Genomic DNA, 17433 nt, shown 5'->3' with positions numbered 1-17433 from the left:
GCCTTCCGCTCGCGGGGGGCGGGGCCGGGGCGGGGGGGGCGGGGCTTCCCCGGCTCCGCCCCGGCGCGTCACGCGGCGCCGCCCGTGGCGGCCTCGGCGCGGCTGTGCGGGCGGGGCCGGAGCGGCGGCGGGATGGAGGAGGAGGGCGGATACGGTCAGTGCGGGCCGGGGGGGCCGCGACCCGCGCCGCGGGGGCACGGGAGCGCCGAGGCCGCGGCCCCGAGCGTGCGGCCGGCGGGGCGAGGGGCCGGGGCGGTTCCCGCTGGGGCTGCGGTGGAGGGGGGAAGGCTTGTGCCGAGCCGCGCTCAAGGGCGAGAGCGGGGCCGGCGGTTCTGGGCCGGGAGGGGCGGCGGAGGGCGGCGGGACCCGCGCCCGCAGGTGCCGGAGCGGGGATCGCCCACGCGCGGCCGCGGCATCGGCGGGGCGGGGCGGCGGAGGAAGCGCCGAGGGAGACGAGCGGCGGGTGCCCGCGGGCCGGGCTGCGGGGCCGGGTCCACCCCGTCGCCGAGCCCCCGCGCTCCGCTTCCCCGGCGCCGCGGCCTCGTCCTTCGCGGCGGCTGAGCCCCAGCGGCCCCGCGCAGCCGCCGCGGCTCACGGGCTGCCCGCGGCGTCGGTGCCGCTGCGCTCCGGGACGCGCTGCCTGCGCTCCCTCCCTCCGCCGCTCACACTTGGTATTCAGCTGCTGCCGCTGCGGGCTGAGGCTGCAGAGCCGCGGGGCAGGCTCGTGTGGATGGCGCACAAGCCACCCCGGTTCGGCAGCGTGTGTGTGGCACAGCAGTGCCCAGCGTGCGCCCGGGGCAGGTGTGGTGAGGTGGCTCGGGGGCTGCCAGACCCCTCGGCCGTGCACCTGCCGGTTGCTTCCCTGCTTTCCGCCGTGGCTGCAGAGCACTCCCTCCCAGCGCTGAGGAGCAGGATGGGGCAGGAAGGCGCTGCCTGTGCCTCGGCCCGCTGAGGCAGGTTCCTGTGGGTCTGCAGGTGTGTTTGCTGCGGGTGAGGGTTTTGTTAGGGGGGAAGCTGGAGTCTATCAGGGTGAGATCTGAAACCGTGGTCCTGATGCCATGAGCTGTGCTGGTAACCGTTCTTTCCAGGAGCCAAGGTCACCAGGGTGCTGCCGGCAGCGCTGGTTCTCGGGCCGGCTTCCTGCCTGCCACAGTTGTGCAACGCAGCTGATTAGGAGGCTCTGTTCCAGCCCAGCCGTGACTGTGCTGGGTGGTGGGGAGTTTACTGTGTGTGATAAGGCGCGAGTGCCCAGCCCTGCTGGAGCGTGGCCTGGCACAGGCGTGTTGGATGCTCCCCAGTGTGGGGAACGATTCTGCCAGCAGCCTCTCGCTGCTTCCAGAGCCGCCTGCAACACCTCCTGCGTTCAGCATCAGAAACAGCCCCGCGCCGTGGGGGCTGCAGGGCCCAGCCTCTTCCCAGCCCCCACTGCTGCCCCGGTCATGGGAGTATCACAACCTGTAGCCATCCCAGAGCCTTTGAGCTCTGTTGGCTTTGCACAGGACAGTTGGCTGAGGCCTCAGTGCGGTGGGTGCCTGGTGGGGAGGCTCTGGCTGGTGGAATTGTGCTGACGCCAGTGTCTGCCCCACAGTCTGCAGCCCCTCTCCCACCGTCTGCCTGAGCAGAGAGCAAATCCTGGGGTGAGCAGCTGGCGGCACAGATGTGGGCTCCCCCCGCTCCTGCCAGGGCACGGGGCCACGCTCCCACCCCCTTCCCAGCATCTCCCCCCAGGCACAACGCTGAGGCCAAACCCAGCCCTGGAGCGGGCCTGACCCCTGGAGCGGGCCTGACCGAACACAGTGGTGCTGGGCAACGTCTCTGGACGGGAGCTCGTTGCTGTCGTGGGATCCATCCCAGCTGCTCCTGCCCTCGAGCTGCAGCACCAGCGAGCAGCGGAGGGGAGCACAATCCCAACCCAGCACCCGGTCCTGAGCTGGGCCCAGCCCCAGCGTGAGGGGCATTGGGCAGCACTGGTAATCCTGCTGCGCCCCAGGGATTACTACGCACTCTGGCCTGGGGATTAAGGGATTTCTCTTAAGTGGGGCTCGTGCAGCCTCTTGTAAAGCAGCTTGTGCCTAGGGGACTCGCTGCCTGGGCAGGAGGGCAGTTACAGAGGCATCTTTGCACCAGGGAGCCAAGGCTAGGGAGGATGCTGCCAGGGGAGCTGTGGGTGATGCACCAGCCCTGTCCTTGGCGTGGTGCAGGGGTGAGCCTGGGTGAGTGTCCCAGCCTGGCTGGAGGAGAGGCTTCTCTGTAGAGCTCTGGGACTCCTCTGTTGAAGACACAGAGTCAGTGCAGGGATGGTGTGGGGCTCAGAGAGCAGATCCAGGAGCTGTCTGAGCTTGGGCAGCACTGTGCTGAGAAGAGGCCACTAGCTGTTTCCCCTCCTGAGATGCTTGGGAGCAGAGAATGACAATCCACGTTGCTGATACTGAGCAATCAGGTGTCAGGGACACAGCAGGGCCTGTGTGTCCCTGAGCGGCTTTTCCATCCTGTCTGTGCACTGGGGGGGGTTGGACGTTTCTGCTGGGGGTGGAGCTGCTCTCCAAAGCCCCACTTTGAGACAGGCTTTGGAGGAGCGAGGCCTCAGAGTGTTTGTAAACACCTTCCCTGGCCCAGGTAGGGTGTGAGGGTCAGGGTGTCTGGGTCATTCAGCAGGGGAGATGCTGTGCCTGGCCCTTGCTGTGTGGGGTTTCTCCAGGGGTCAGTCCAGGCCCCAGAGAGGTTCTTGCCACGCCATGGGCCCAGCTCAGCACCCTCGTCCCTCTGACTCCTCTCACCTGCCCTTGTGGCTCCCAGTGCTGTGGCAACCACTGCTTCAGGCCCTGGGAAAGGGGAAGTGGTGCCGAAACCAGAAGGTCAGTCACGTCAGCAGTGGATGCCTGTCTGCCCTCACAGCCTTGGAGCTGCCCTTCTCCTCTACCTTTCCTCCCATCTGCAATCAGACTTCTCCTAGGAGCCAGGGTCCCCTCCTGCCCATGGGGATGGCTTCCTCCCCGCTGCCTGCCCAGCTCAGTGTGCCCAGAGCTGCGGGGGCAAGCGTGCAGACCCCGCTGGCTCCTGGCAGCCGAGCTGCCTGCGGGACGCTGCCTCCTGCCCCAACAGGCTCTGGGGTTTGTTACTCAGGGCCGTGCCCTGCGTCAGGGATCGCTCCTGGTTTGAGGGAAAGAGCTGTTGATCCGGTTTGGGTTTGCTTAATGCCTGTGGGGCTGAGGGGATGCGGGTGCAGTGGGACTGGAAGGTGGGAGGGCTGTGCCTTCCTCCCCCTCCTCAGCTGCCCCCGAGGTCGGGATCCAGGGCAGGACCCTCCCCTCGTGCTGCAGGAGCTGCAGCTCGTTGCTGGGGCTCAGCCGCCAGCCTGCGGCAGGGCCTGTCCGTGCACGGCTCCGGGACAGGCTGAGCCTGTTGGGGCTGTGCTGGGCGCGGGGGCCACGGCAGCACCCCCAGCTCCCCACGCCCCGCCGGAGCCGCCTCGTCTCCTGGTGCACCTTCCTTTATGCAGCGCCGGTTGCTACGCGACCGCCGGCTCCCGATGCTTAATGCTCTAATACGGAGGGATAAAACCGCTCTAAAAATACCGGGTGCCGGCCCCCCGCGGGGGCAGCGGGGCTGCCGGGGGCAGGCGGCCCGGGGCCGGGGGGGCTGCCCGGCACTTCCCGAACTCCCCGTCCTCCGACTGGTTTGGAGCCGCCGGCCGGAGCCGGGGTGCGGAGCGGCGGTGGTGCAGGCGGGGATTGGCTGCGGCTGGTGCGTGGGCTCCTGCGGCTGGAGCTCCCCTGCCAGAGCCACCGTCCCCGGCTCCGCGGCCTGCACGCTGCCCGGCCGCCCGGCACAGCCCACGGCGTCCTGCGCGGCACCTCGCGGCATGGGGACGGTCAGCGAGCTCTGCGCCTCCAGCTTCCAGGCCTTCCTGTGCCCCTCGGTGGCTGCCAAGGCAGGTAGGCGCCCCATGCCCTCCCCTCTGCGTGCCAGGGGCTCCCCGCGGCAGCGCATGTGGCTGCGTACGGCTCCTGCTGACGGCAGCACGGAGTTCTTGCTCCTTGCTGTCTCCTTTCCCCAGGCGCCGCCGGCCTCCCCGGGCTCAGGCCTCTGTTGGGCCCCGGCTTGGCACTGGCTGCCTCGCCTGGCGTTGCCCCACACCGGCGTTTGGTGCTTGGGAGCCAGTGGTGATGGCTGGGGGGACGCAGACACCCAGTGTGGCTGTGGCACGTCCTGGCCCAGCCCCTTGCCCTGCTGCCCTGCCTTGGGCGATGCACGAGAGCTCAGCCCCCATCACAGCTGCAGGTGTATGCGGCTGCAAGGGCAGCCCAGGGCAGCTCTTCAAACCAAACTGTGTGTGGGAGAGCCCAGGGCCTGCTGCACGGGGGAAGCTGGTGAGGGTTGGCTGCCTGCGTGAGCTGCTGCTGCTGTCTGTGGGTTCCTGCCCGAGCGTGGGACTGGGGGTGGCTGCGGGGTGGCCATGGAGCTGTGAGACCCCTCCAGCCAGCCCAGCACCCTGCTGGCAGCTGAGGCCGAGCGGCAGTGGCTCTGCTCCTCCTGAGGCCCAGCACAGTGAGGAGTGACCGTGGGGCACGTCAGGCTGTGCTCTGGGCGCAGCCCAGCCAGTGCTGTCCTGGGCACTCTGTGGGCCAAGGGCCTGTCGTGGGGAGCGCAGGGGCCTGGAGGTGCTGGGGAGCAAGGCAGGGCTGTGGGGCTGAGTTCCCAGCCGGGCTCTGGGCGCGGGCAGCAGGGTGACGGGCGACAGGATGATGGGCAGCGCTGTGCCAGGACGAGGCCGTGTGCTCCGGACGCCTGGGAGGGTCCTTCCTGGAGCCGCCTTCCCCCAAACCCTTCTCCTGACGCACCTCGGCTGTCGGTGGGGAAGGATGGGGCTGACGCAACCCAGGATGCGCACAGGCTGCTGCAAACAGGATGTGGTGTGCTGAGACGGGCAGGAAGTTTCGGGGGGCCCTGTGGTCCCCGCGGCCGAGGGGCACGGCAGGAGCGGGCGGCAGCGCCCGCAGCAGAGCGCAGCCGCAGCACCGCGGGCTCGGCCCGGGCTCTGCGTACCCCTGGGGCACGGGCTGGCAGGGACTGGCTGGTGCTGCCATGGAGCTGTGGGCCAAAGACTGGCGTGAAGGCCTCCCTCCCTGTGAGCTGTTCCTGGCGCCTGGGTGCTGTGTCTCCATTTCACGCTGCTGAGCAGCATTTAGCTGAGTCAAGGTGGCCGAGGCTCACGCAGCCTTTCCAGGCAGCTGGCAGGGACAGGGACGGGGCAGGGCTTTGTTCCTGCAGCAGGCACGGTCCTGGGGGCACAGAGGTCTTGTGCTGGTATGGTGGGGTCCATACAGGCACCCTAGAGCAAGGGGAGTAGGGAGCAATCTCCTGTGGGGACCAGCATTGCTCCTGGCCCTGCTCCTGGTTCTGGTTCTGGTCCTGTCTGGCCCTGTGAGCTGCTGTGGAGTCTGCAGTGGGCAGCAGGCACCAGTGGTCACCCCAGCTCCTCCTGGTCCTGCCTGAGCCTCCATCCTTACAGCCCAGGCAGGCCCTGGACCTGCAGGGGAAGGTCTGGGGCAGGGGCCCCAGGTAGTGGAGGGGACCCTGGCATTGTGGCAGTGAGCTCAGGATGTGCCAGGTCTAGTGCCCCAACAGAAGGAAAGGGCTGAGACCCCAACACGTCACGTCCCCCGAGCGCAGGGCTGAGCAGGGCCCTGGCTGCCCCGTGCCCAGCTGGGAGCAGAGGAGTTAAGGCGCTGTCGCGGTCGGGCAGGAACAGGGTGTTGCTGGCTCCTGGCGAGGCCGGATGACGGCCCGGCAGCCCCGGAGCTCATTGGCTCCGCAGGGCCCTGACTCACCGGGAAGCACCGGGCAGGTGCCCGCGCCCCGAAACAGGCAACCACGGCAGCACCAGCACAGCCGAGGGAGCTGGAGGAGACAGGCTGCCAGGATGGTGCTGAGGGCCGAGGGCAGCGGTGAGCTCGGCGTGGGGAGGCTGTTGGGACAGGGGTGAGGGGGAGGCTGTTGGGACAGGGGTGAGGGGGAGGCAGGTGGGGGCTGGGTGTTCACTCCTGTGCCTGCGTGGCTCGGGCAGCAGCGTGGGGAGAAGTGCAGGGGCTGAGTGGGGTGGTCTCTGTGTCTCAGGGGCTTTGATTTGGCCAGGGTGGGAGAGGGGTCATGGTGCTGCTGCTGCTCCCAGCCACCACAGCCCTGGCAACCCTGGAGCCCTGGGCAGACACTGAGTGCTGCTGGTGCCCCTCGATGCCCCGCTGCTGCTGCTGCACAGGACCCCTGGGGCCTCATGCTGTCAGGGAGCAGTGCCCGTGCTGGCATCCTGGGGGCTGCTGTGCCCCAGATCCTGGGCTGGGCTGAGGCCGGGGCAGCGAGTGCCTGCCCAGCCTCCCCATCCCCATGGCTCTGTCATGCCCGCAGCCAGGCTGGCGGCCCCTCGGCCCGGCTGGGCGCGGTGGGTGCTGTGCACAGCGCCAGGGAAGGGTTAACACCCGCTTCCTTCCCCAGAAAAGCTCTTGCGTCTGGGGTTTCTCTTCCTCTGGCTGCTGCTGACATGGCTGGGCTGGTGTCACGAGTGCTCTCGGGGAGGGACCCAAAGGACCTTCCCAGGCTCCGGCACAGACCCCACGTCCCCCTGTACCCTGCGGTGCCTCGTCCTCTGCCGCAGCTGCCCTGGGGCCTGCCGAGACCCCTGCCCGCTCGCAGGTGGGCAAGGGGAGCGGGGCTGCTGCTGCCGGGGCTGCTGCTGCCGGGGCTGGCTCGGCTGCCTCGGCTGCCTCCAGCCAGCGACTGGGAGGTTTCTGGTTGTGTGGTGCAGCTGGGCCCCCGCAGCGAGCTGGGGCTTGCCGGGTGCCCCGGGCAGGAGGGGCTGAGGGGGTGGCTCCGGGGCGCAGGGGCGGTGCTGGGGTGCACGGGTAAGGCCAGGCCTCGCGGATGTGAAGTTTTGGTAGCGTTTAAGCTGGTGCCGTGCGCTGGGTCGGCTGGTTCGTGCTCCCTGGCAGCAGAGGCTGGCACTGTTGGGAAGTGTTGCCACGGCGTCTGCAGGGTCGGTGTCGCAAGCCCAGGCTGCCTCCAGCCCTGGCAGGGGGTGTTGAAAGGGAGGAAGCTCGTCAGCCAGCCTGAGGGAGCCGGGGAAGGGCTGAGTGCAGAGGCTGGGTTTGTGTGGTCGTCACCCAGGGGCACGGGGCTGAGCCCGGGGCACGAGGGCACGCGGCGGCCCTGGCACTGCGGGTGAGCCCGGGCTGGGGGCTGGCGGCAGCAGCGACCTGCAGACCACGGCCCTGGGGACGCAGCGGAGCGGGAGCACGGGGGAAGGAGAGGGCAGCGGCAGCCCCGGGCTGAAGCCGACACGAGGGGCCGGTGCTGTGGGGCCCGGTGGGTGACCGTGGTGTGGGTGCTGGGGGCTGCTGGAAGCCGCTGGCCGGGGCAGGAGCCGTGACCTTGGGGACAGGAATGGGAGGCTGTGCTGGGGCAGAGCAGCAGGTCACACACCGGGGAGCAGCGGGAATGGCCCGGCAGCTGCGGGTGGTGGTCTGGGGGTGAGTGCTGCGGGGTGTCCGTCTGCTTAAGCATAGGGAAAAGCTCTTTCACTGCTGAGGTGAGGGAGCCCTGGCCCAGGCTGCCCAGGGAGCCTGTGGAGGCTCCTCGGGAGGTCTTCACAACCCCTCTGGCCACGTTCTTGTGTGACCTGATCTAGGTGAGACCCGCTTTAGCAGGGGGGTTGGACTGGATGAGCTCTGAAGGTCTCTTCCAGCCCCCACCATTCCGTGATTCTGTCACAGGGGACAGGGTTTGTCTGGAGGGTGCCCCAGCTCCGAGCCCTGACTCAGAAGGACAGATGCAGTGTGGAGGGGCAGCAAGGGCAGCCAGAAGCTGGTTTGCTCTGTGGCTGGCCCAATGTGACCTGACCCAGGTCTGCGTGGAGCCCGGTGCTGTGGGGCACGGCAGAGCTGCCCAGCCATAGCAAGGCCCGGGATGGGCACCGCCACCGGCCTGTCTGGGGTAGAGTGGAGTGAAACCAGCCGTGGCAGGGCTGGGGCCGGAGGGAGGAGCGCTGGAGCCGGTCCAGGGGCTGTGCTTGGCCTCGCTGCCCAGGCGCCGCGGGCTGAATCGGCAGGAACCGGCGGTGCCCGGCTCCCCCGCTGCCCCGGCCCTCGCGTGCCTGGGATGCCGTTGGTGCCACTCGCCCGCTGCACGGGGCCGAGGATCCACTCACCAGCCCAGCTCCTGCGGGCACCCAGCAGCTCAGCTCCTGACGGGCCCCAGGCAGGGAGGATCTCCATGGCCACATGTTCTGACCTGGATGTGTCTCTGCTCAGTGCCCAGTGACCTGACCCCGGAGGAGTGCCAGGAGCTGGAGAACATCCGCCGTCGCAAGCAGGAGCTGCTGGCTGACATACAGGTGTGGCACCAGGGATCACACACGGCCCCCTGTCGGCAGCCTCTTGCTGGGGCTGTCCCCTGTCAGGGAGAGTCAGTGGGCAGGGTCCCTGCAGCCCCGTCCAGGGTCCCCTCACCAGCTGCTGGGGAAGGGGAGGGTGGCCCAGGTGAGGTGGGGAGGAGAGGCTGCCCTGGCCAGGGCTGTCTGCAGCAGCCATGAGATGAGGTGCAGTGTCCCACACCTGCAGAGCCTGAGCAGGAGCCAGGCCCAGGCAGGGCTGCGGGTTGGGTTTGTGCTCTCATCCCCTTTGCTTGCCAGCCTCTGACTCCCTGCAGCCCAGGAGGGACCTCATGGACCTTCAGGGGTGGAAGATGGAGCTGCTGGAAGTGCAGGGCAGGGCAAGCTGGGCCTGTGGGGCAGATGCCAGCAACTGCTGTGAGACAGCCCCTGATGTGCCACCCCACTGCCTCTGCGGGACTTCAGGAGGGGGGAGAGGGTCCCAGGGGTCCATGGCCGGGCTGCAGCCCCCTGCCCAGCCAGACCCAGGCAGCAGCAGCTTTTCCTGTGCCCTGCAGAGCTCTGGGCTCTGCACTTGTGCCATTCCCCATGGCACAGGGCAGCAGCACCTCAGTGCCAGCCCCTCCCTGACATGGGCAGGGACCATGTCTCTGGGCCAGTGGCCTGGCAAGCGGCTGCAGGGTCAGTGCTCATCTGGGACACTCGTCAGTCGTGGCCCCGATTAGGGCAGCACAGGCTAATTACTGCCATATGCTGGCCATGATCTGAAGGGATTAGGGGGTAATGTTGTTATCCTCTGAATCTCTTCCTTCCTGCACGCACCGAGCATGGCAGCGCTGCAAGGGGATTAGCAGGGGGTGCAGCCAGAGCCCCCCGAGCTGCTTCAGCCCTGGGGTGGAAGGAAGCAGGGAGGGGCTGCCACCAGGACTGGGGGGCTGGAGGCTGTGGGAGGGAGGAGAGGCCCCTCCTGTTTCATGTGCTCTCTCCCCGCAGCGTCTGAAAGATGAGATAGCAGAAGTGACGAATGAGATCGAGAACCTGGGGTCCACGGAGGAGAGGTGAGTCCTGTGTGTGGCAGCAGCACCCCCGGGGCCCTGCTGAGCCCCCTCCCCTCCTCGTGCCGGGTGGGAGCCATGGGACACAGGGCAGAGCAGCCCGGCCCCTGGGTGCTGGTGGCTGTCCAGGGCACTCCAAGTTCCTGGGAGCGGTAGCAGCAGATCCCAGCCTGAGCTGCTGCTCCAAAGCTCTGTTTTCCCAAGCCTCAGCCCCTCTGTCTGGCCACAGGGCCCATCAGGCTGTGTTGTTGTCAGCTGTCAGGCCGTGCCAGCGGGGATTAGGGGGTCCCAGCCGCCGTGAGCTGACGGCAGCAGGTTTCCAGTCACTCGCTGAGGCGTGAAGGGGCCCCGGGGCCGCTCTGCCCACAGCCCATCAGACCCAGCCCCGGCCTCCCCGTGCAGAGGTGACGTGCCAGGCTGCTGCACCCCTTCTGCAGAGGGTGACCCTGGGGACAGGACCCAGCAGGAGCAGCCCCGTGCTGCTGCGCTGCAGCCTGCCAGCTTCACCTCGTGCATGATCCACACAAGGCAGCTGGCCTGGGCAAAGTTTCTTGGCTCTGATTTGGTTTAGGATGACTCCTCTGCGCTATGCTCTGCCCAAGGGGTGAGGAGATGGGCAGGAGGCAGCCAGGTTCCTCCTGGGTGCTCAGAGCAGCTTTGTGTCTTGCAGGAAGAACATGCAGAGGAACAAGCAGGTGGCCATGGGCAGGAAGAAGTTCAACATGGATCCCAAGAAGGTACCACAGGGTGGGATGGAGGGGGAGCAGGGTGGTTCACCAACCTGTCTGGGGCAGGGCTGGGGGGCAGCAGCGAGCCCCAGAGCAGCACCAGTGGCACCGTTCCAGGGCATCCAGTTCCTGATTGAAAACGACCTGCTGAAGAACACGTGTGAGGATATCGCTCAGTTCCTGTACAAGGGAGAGGGCCTCAACAAGACAGCCATCGGTGACTACCTGGGCGAGAGGTACGCTGGCCTGGGCCCACTCCGCTGGCCTGGGAGTACCCTGGGCTGCCACAGCCTGAGAGACAGGACACTGCTGCTCCTTGAGCTTGCAGGGCAGCCGAGTTGGGGTGCTGGAGGCCGGGCATCCCCAGTGCCAGGGCCAGTTAGGGGCTGTTTGACCCATGGCTGGCGCTTGCAAAGGGCCAGTGTGTGCAAGGCAGCCCGGGGAGACGGGGCAAGTGTAGCTGCAGATTCCTCCCCTAACTGAGGCTGGAGTGGGGCAGAGCCGTGGGGCTGCTCGGCAGTCACAGGACTCGCTGATCATGCACCCCTCGTGCTCTGGCTTTGTTCCCACAGGGATGAGTTCAACATCCAAGTCCTGCATGCCTTCGTGGAGCTGCACGAGTTCACCGACCTCAACCTCGTGCAGGCGCTGCGGTGAGCGGAGGGGCCGGGGCGAGGGGCCGAGGCAGTGGGCACATGCTGGGGACGAGCGGGGTCTGGGGGGTGCAGAGAGCCCCTGGGGCAGTGCAGTGCCTCCCTCCTCACAGGCAGTTCCTGTGGAGCTTCCGCCTGCCCGGGGAGGCGCAGAAGATCGACCGGATGATGGAGGCCTTTGCGCAGCGGTACTGCCAGTGCAACCCCGGCGTCTTCCAGTCCACAGGTGAGCCCCGGCCCCGGCGCCTCTGCCCAGCCGCCCTGCCCCGCAGCTCACCCTCCCTCTGCCCCTGCAGACACGTGCTACGTGCTCTCCTTCGCCATCATCATGCTGAACACCAGCCTGCACAACCCCAACGTCAAGGACAAGCCCACGGCAGAGCGCTTCATCGCCATGAACCGCGGCATCAACGACGGCGGGGACCTGCCCGAGGAGCTGCTGCGGGTGAGGGCCGGGACCAGGGCTAGGCTGTGGGGCAGAGCAGAGGCTCCCTGGCCTGTCACAGGGCTCCTGGGCAGAGCAGAGCTGATGCCTGGTGTCGTTGCACCAGAATCTCTATGAAAGCATCAAGAACGAACCCTTCAAAATCCCCGAGGACGACGGCAATGACCTCACCCACACCTTCTTCAACCCCGACCGCGAGGGCTGGCTCCTGAAGCTCGGTGAGTGCTGGCCATGGGCAGCTGTGGCCCAGGACGGGTCAGGGATGGAGCTGGGCCGTGGGTGCCATGCCCTTGGGCTGCCTGTGCCTCGGAGCGTGGCCCAGTGGAGGGGCCAGAGGCTGCAGACAGGGGCAGAGCTCTGTGGGAAGGCGTCTGTGCGTCCGTCAGCCCTCAGCTTCCCTGGGCTGGGCGGCAGGAGGGAGCTGGCAGCCCACAGGGCCCTGCAGTGCGTCCGGGCGGGCGTCTGGAGGGTTCTGCCTCTCGCTTGGGCAGCCCCGGAGCTGGTGCCGGCGTCCAGCGTTTCGAGCGCAGAGACCATGAGGCCCTTGTCGGCAGTGGGTGCTGCCGGAGCAGGCGCCGGGAGCGTGTGGCGAGCTGCCCCAGGCTGCGTGCGTGCCCCCCTCCATGCCACGGGCCAGCCCCTGCCTCACCTCCCCACGGCATCATCGCCTCGGCATCGCGGCTCACGTGCAGGCAGCGTGCATGGCATCCCCCGCCCCGCGCCCTGGCTCCTGTGGCTTCTCTCGGCAGCTCTGGGGAACCCTCTGCCTGGGTTAAGTGAGGGGGGACAGGGTGCTGCAGGACCAGGGTCTGGCGAGGGCCTTTCCCCGGGGTGTGTTTGTGCCGTGTTGCCACCCTCTCGGGATGGGATAGGAGCCTTTACCCCTGCACCGTGCCCTGCCCTGGGACTGAAGGGTTGTCTGTGCCTCAGCTCTGGAGTGGGGAGCACGGGGATAGCTCCAGAGCTGCCTCTCCGGTCCCTGAGCAGCCCAGTGGCCGCTGGCACGGGACATCAGCACCCAGGGCTGCGTGTGGCTGCTGGGAGGAGAGGCAGCAGAGTGGCTGTGGGCACAGCTCACCCCTGGGGCAGGGAGGGACCCACGGCAGGGCCATGGGGCAGGGGCCAGCCCCCACCGCCCCCAGCCCAGCAGATCCGTCCCACAGAGCCACAGCGAGCCAGGGCAGGTCGGCCGCCGCGGCGGTGCCACCGGCCCAGCCCAGCCCCTCACGGCTTCGCCGCTGCCCCTGCCCACTGCCCCGCGGGGTGAGGGGGGATCTCTGGGGGTTCCTCTTTTTATTTTTTTTCCCTTTTTTGTAATTTTCTTTTCTCCCTCATTTGTATGTTTCCATGATTTTGGCTCTTCCTTTCCTTGCCCCCAACTCCAGGAGGTACGTACCCCTCTCCCTGCTCTGCTCACGCCGCTGGGGCTTCGTTTCCTTTTCGTTTCTAATTGCTGGTGATTTAGTGTCATTGCTGCTGCTGCTGCTAACCACCTGCACCACGCCAGGGCCCTCGCCTGCCGCGGGCACCGCCACGCTCTGCCACCGGGGCAGGGACACAGGGCACCGGCCCCTCCCAGGCTGAGCCCCTCCTCAAGCCTCTCAGCCCCCTCTGCTGCCCCGGCACGCCCCGTGGCCTGAGGATGGAGGGGGCTGTGGCTGCTCCTTGCCCACCCTCTGGCAGGGGCTGCCAGCCTGGCCGTGCTTCGCCGTGTTCTCAGGCAGCGGGTCTTTGCCACCAGCACCATGAGGGATGGGGACGGGTTTGAGGTGTCCTCAGGTAGGGCCCCAGCCTGTGCACGGGGTTTAGGGGGTGCTGAGTGCCTGGAGCTGGAGGGGAGCAGGCAGGAGCTGTCTGTGCTGTGCCCTGCATCAGGCTGAGGGCTCATGGCAGTGCCTGGGCTGCTGCCTGGGCTGTGCTGGTCCTCGGTCCTGTGCAGCTCTGCCAGCGCTGCCTGGCCCTGCAGAGCCCCAGGACAGGGACGGCGGTAGGTGTGTGGCTGGCACGGGGCAGCAGGAGGGTGTGAGGCCTTCCCAGTGTGCTGTGAGGGCAGAGCACAGCCCCAGCACACACACAGGGGCTGGGAGGGCAGAGCACAGCCCCAGCACACACACAGGGGCTGGGAGGGCAGAGCACAGCCCCAGCACACACGCAGGGGCTGGGAGGGCAGAGCACAGCCCCAGCACACACGCAGGGGCTGGGAGGGCAGAGCACAGCCCCAGCACACATGTAGGCACTGGGAGGGCAGAGCACAGCCCCAGCACACACGCAGGCTCTGGGAGGGCAGAGCACAGCCCCAACACACACACAGGCTCTGGGAGGGCAGAGCACAGCCCCAACACACACACAGGCTCTGGGAGGGCAGAGCACAGCCCCAGCACACACACAGGGGCTGGGAGGGCAGAGCACAGCCCCAGCACACACACAGGCTCTGGGAGGGCAGAGCACAGCCCCAACACACACACAGGCTCTGGGAGGGCAGAGCACAGCCCCAGCACACACACAGGCTCTGGGAGGGCAGAGCACAGCCCCAGCACACACACAGGGGCTGGGAGGGCAGAGCACAGCCCCAGCACACACGCAGGCTCTGGGAGGGCAGAGCACAGCCCCAGCACACACGCAGGCTCTGGGAGGGCAGAGCACAGCCCCAGCACACACACACGGGCTGGGAGGGCAGAGCACAGCCCCAGCACACACACAGGCTCTGGGAGGGCAGAGCACAGCCCCAGCACACACACAGGCTCTGGGAGGGCAGAGCACAGCCCCAGCACACACACAGGGGCTGGGAGGGCAGAGCACAGCCCCAGCACACACGCAGGCTCTGGGAGGGCAGAGCACAGCCCCAGCACACACACAGGGGCTGGGAGGGCAGAGCACAGCCCCAGCACACACACAGGCTCTGGGAGGGCAGAGCACAGCCCCAGCACACACACAGGGGCTGGGAGGGCAGAGCACAGCCCCAGCACACACGCAGGCTCTGGGAGGGCAGAGCACAGCCCCAGCACACACGCAGGGGCTGGGAGGGCAGAGCACAGCCCCAACACACACACAGGCTCTGGGAGGGCAGAGCACAGCCCCAGCACACACGCAGGCTCTGGGAGGGCAGAGCACAGCCCCAGCACACACACAGGGGCTGGGAGGGCAGAGCACAGCCCCAACACACACACAGGCTCTGGGAGGGCAGAGCACAGCCCCAGCACACACGCAGGCTCTGGGAGGGCAGAGCACAGCCCCAGCACACACACAGGCTCTGGGAGGGCAGAGCACAGCCCCAGCACACACACAGGCTCTGGGAGGGCAGAGCACAGCCCCAGCACACACGGGACCCTCTCAGTCGGCACAGCCTGGTGCTCGTCCGCGGCGGCACGTCCGGCTCCGCTGCCATGGCCAGAGCATGCCTGTGCGGTGGAGGGAGAGCCAGGCCCGGGGCTGAGCAGACCCCGAGCGCAGAGAGCCGCGTCTCGCTCTGTGCTGGCAGTGGTGAGACCCGTCTGAGCAAAAGCCCGTGGCCGTGGGCAGGTGCCTCGCTCGGTGCTGGGCCGCGGCCGGTGCCAGCCGAAGGCGCCGGCGTGCCCGTGCTGCCCCGCGGCTGCGGTGCCCGTGGCCACGCCGAGCGCGTGTCCTGGGGTGGGAACGGGCGCAGCTCTGGGCCTGGCCCCTCACCGCCTCCATCCTCATCCGTCTGCTTGCGCTGCCGCTCGCTGCCGGGCACGGTGTGTGTGCTGCTGCTGCTGCGCCCGCCTGGCTCTGCTTGCGCCCGGCCACGCTGCCTCTGTGTGTGTGTGTGTGTGCGCGGGGGCTCCGGCTCTGCCGCGGCCGCCGTGTGCCGGGGCTGCGCCCAACCCGCCGCTCTCTGCTCGCAGGAGGCCGCGTGAAGACGTGGAAGCGCCGCTGGTTCATCCTGACCGACAACTGCCTTTACTACTTCGAGTACACGACGGTCAGTGGCCTCTGCTCGGGGGGTGCTGGGCCAGGGCAGGGCACACCGGGGTCTGGGCACGGGTGGCACGAGGTGTTGGGGGGCAGGCAGGGTGTGCAGCATCCAGCCCTGGGCCTGGCAGTGCCCAGCCTGCTGCTAAAGCCTCTGCTTGCCTCTCCCAGGATAAAGAGCCCCGTGGCATCATCCCCCTGGAGAACCTGAGCATCAGGGAGGTGGAGGACTCCAAGAAGCCCGTGAGTGCCGGGGGTCTGGAGGCGCCAGGAGGGGCCACAGCCACCGGGGGCTGCCCCTGGCAGAGGTGGTGGGGGGCTGAGTGCAGATGTGGGGCTGGGCACGGGGGGGATGTGGGGTCACAGCGTCTGTCCCTCTGTGCTGCGTTGGGGTTGACGGGCAGGGGAATGCTCTGCTCCCAGGGAGTGGGAGCTGCCTCTGACCCATCTCCTCTCTCCCAGAACTGCTTCGAGCTCTACATCCCCGACAACAAGGACCAGGTGATCAAGGCCTGCAAGACAGAGGCGGACGGGCGGGTGGTGGAGGGGAACCACACCGTGTACCGCATCTCTGCCCCCACGCCCGAGGAGAAGGAGGAGTGGATCAAGTGCATCAAGTGAGTGCTCGGGGGAGCGGGGGGCCCGGTCTGCTGTGTCTGAGGGGTACAGTGCTTCCCAGGGCACCCTGCAAGGGGCAGGGGCGCAGAGGGACCTGCCCGAGCCCCCACCAGCCAGGACAGACACAACCTCACCACAGTCTGTGCCTGGCCTGGAGCTGACGGGAGCCCTCCTTCCCCTGCCAGGGCTGCCATCAGCCGAGACCCTTTCTATGAGATGCTGGCTGCCAGGAAGAAGAAGGTTTCCTCCACCAAGAGACATTAGCAGCCTCCATTGGCCCCGGGAGGCCGGCGTGGCCTCGGCAGCCCCCGCGTCTCCCCTCCCCGGTGGCTGCGGGGCTGGGGCTGCGCTGCAGCCTGGCCTTGGGGGCCCAGGACTCAGCTTCAGCTTTGCAGTTTCTTTAGCATGGGGAGAGCGAGTGGGCACAGGCACCTCACTGGCTCTGGCCTCCCCATCACTGCCTCCTCTCCAGGACAGCATCTTCCCTCGCTGGAGCTGGGACACCAGCCCTGCTGCGTGCGGGGTGCCGGGGCTGGGCAGAGCCGTGTGTGAGCGCCCACCTCCCGCCCCGCCGCAGCCCCGCGGGTGCCCTGCACCCCCCGCTCCCCCAGCACCCCCTGCACCGTATCCTGAGGCACGTGGGGTGCCCCGTGGGAGGGAGGGCTGGTGGCTGGCAGCAGTGGGTTTGTGGTGCTGCGGTGCCAGGGGCAGCAGCCACAGGGTGGGCAGGGGAGACGTGGAGATGCGACCCGTGGTCCTCGTTGTAGCGGGCCTGGGTCTGCGCTGCTGGGACCTGGCCTGTGGTCCTGGCAGGGACAGTGGGTTGTCACCGTGTGCAGTGGTGCCACACAGCGGTGTCCTCGCCCATCCCTGGGGTGCTGGAGCCCGGGCAGAGCCCTGGCCCGGCAGCACCGTGTGGCATCGCCGCCAGCACATCCCCTCAGCAAGGGGCGGGGGGCTGTGCTGGGGATGGCCGTTGTCTCCTCATGCACAGCCCCTCGCCCTGGAGTGGGCGGTGGGAGGTGCCTGCAGCCTGTGCCAGGGACGGCTGCTGTGGGGCTGGGCTGGGCTGCAGCCCCTCTGCCCTGCAGATGCCGCAGCTTGTCCTGCCCCACGGCCCCGGGCTCGCTCTGGAGAGGCGCCTGGATCAGTATTAGTCTATTTATCAGAGGTGTAAATACTCCTGTATAGTTTTCTCCTTTTAGATTATTTTGTATGTGGGGTGGTTGTGCAGAGGCCTCTCCGGGGGGGGAAGGATTTTTTTATTCTAAGTTTTATCGTTTTTGGGGTTTTTTTGCCTTGTAAAGTAGTGCTGAGGGTCTGCAGCCAATAAACACCGAACCACGCTCAGCCTCAGCCTCCTGTGCTCTGTGTGCAGCTGGGGGTGGGCAGCAGCCCCCAGCCCCCACGCCAGCCCCTGCCCAGGACCCGGCCCGCAGAGCCAGGGCAGAGCGGGGCCATGGCGGGGGCTGGCAGAGCCGGGGCAGCACAGGGGTTGTGTGGGCAGACAGCGCGGGGCAGGGGGTGGGGCTGCTGCCAGTGTCCGTTGGGGCTGGTGCTGGTGTCGGTTGGGGCTGAGCCCAGTGTCAGTTGGGCTGTGGAGGGCGGCTGGAGGCTGCTG

At 67.9% G+C, this 17433-nt stretch overlaps 1 protein-coding gene across 6 annotated transcripts; it reads left to right on the top strand.

The window, feature by feature from the left end:
* The first annotated feature begins 85 nt into the window (after window positions 1-85).
* CYTH1 (cytohesin 1) lies at window positions 86-17162 on the top strand. Of its 6 annotated transcripts, XM_062010517.1 has the most exons (14): window positions 3353-3935; window positions 8304-8386; window positions 9377-9441; window positions 10109-10175; window positions 10284-10402; window positions 10739-10819; window positions 10933-11045; window positions 11116-11264; window positions 11371-11482; window positions 12650-12652; window positions 15128-15204; window positions 15366-15437; window positions 15657-15811; window positions 15998-17162. In XM_062010517.1, exons 1-14 carry the CDS (start codon window positions 3494-3496, stop codon window positions 16074-16076), a joined length of 1617 nt encoding a protein of 538 aa, XP_061866501.1. In that variant the 5' UTR covers window positions 3353-3493; the 3' UTR covers window positions 16077-17162. The 6 variants fall into 6 exon arrangements, 2 of the variants coding, with proteins under 2 accessions (XP_061866500.1, XP_061866501.1); XM_062010516.1 differs by lacking the exons at window positions 3353-3935; window positions 12650-12652 and adding an exon at window positions 86-154; XR_009819976.1 differs by lacking the exons at window positions 3353-3935; window positions 15366-15437; window positions 15657-15811; window positions 15998-17162 and adding an exon at window positions 86-154 and having other exon boundaries at window positions 11756-12652; window positions 15128-15205.
* Window positions 17163-17433: the final 271 nt, after the last annotated feature.

This window comes from Colius striatus, chromosome 18, assembly GCF_028858725.1.
Source record: "Colius striatus isolate bColStr4 chromosome 18, bColStr4.1.hap1, whole genome shotgun sequence".
Classification (NCBI taxonomy): domain Eukaryota; kingdom Metazoa; phylum Chordata; class Aves; order Coliiformes; family Coliidae; genus Colius; species Colius striatus.
The sequence above is the reverse complement of the archived record's forward strand: the minus strand, read 5'-3'. Positions and strand labels throughout refer to the sequence as shown.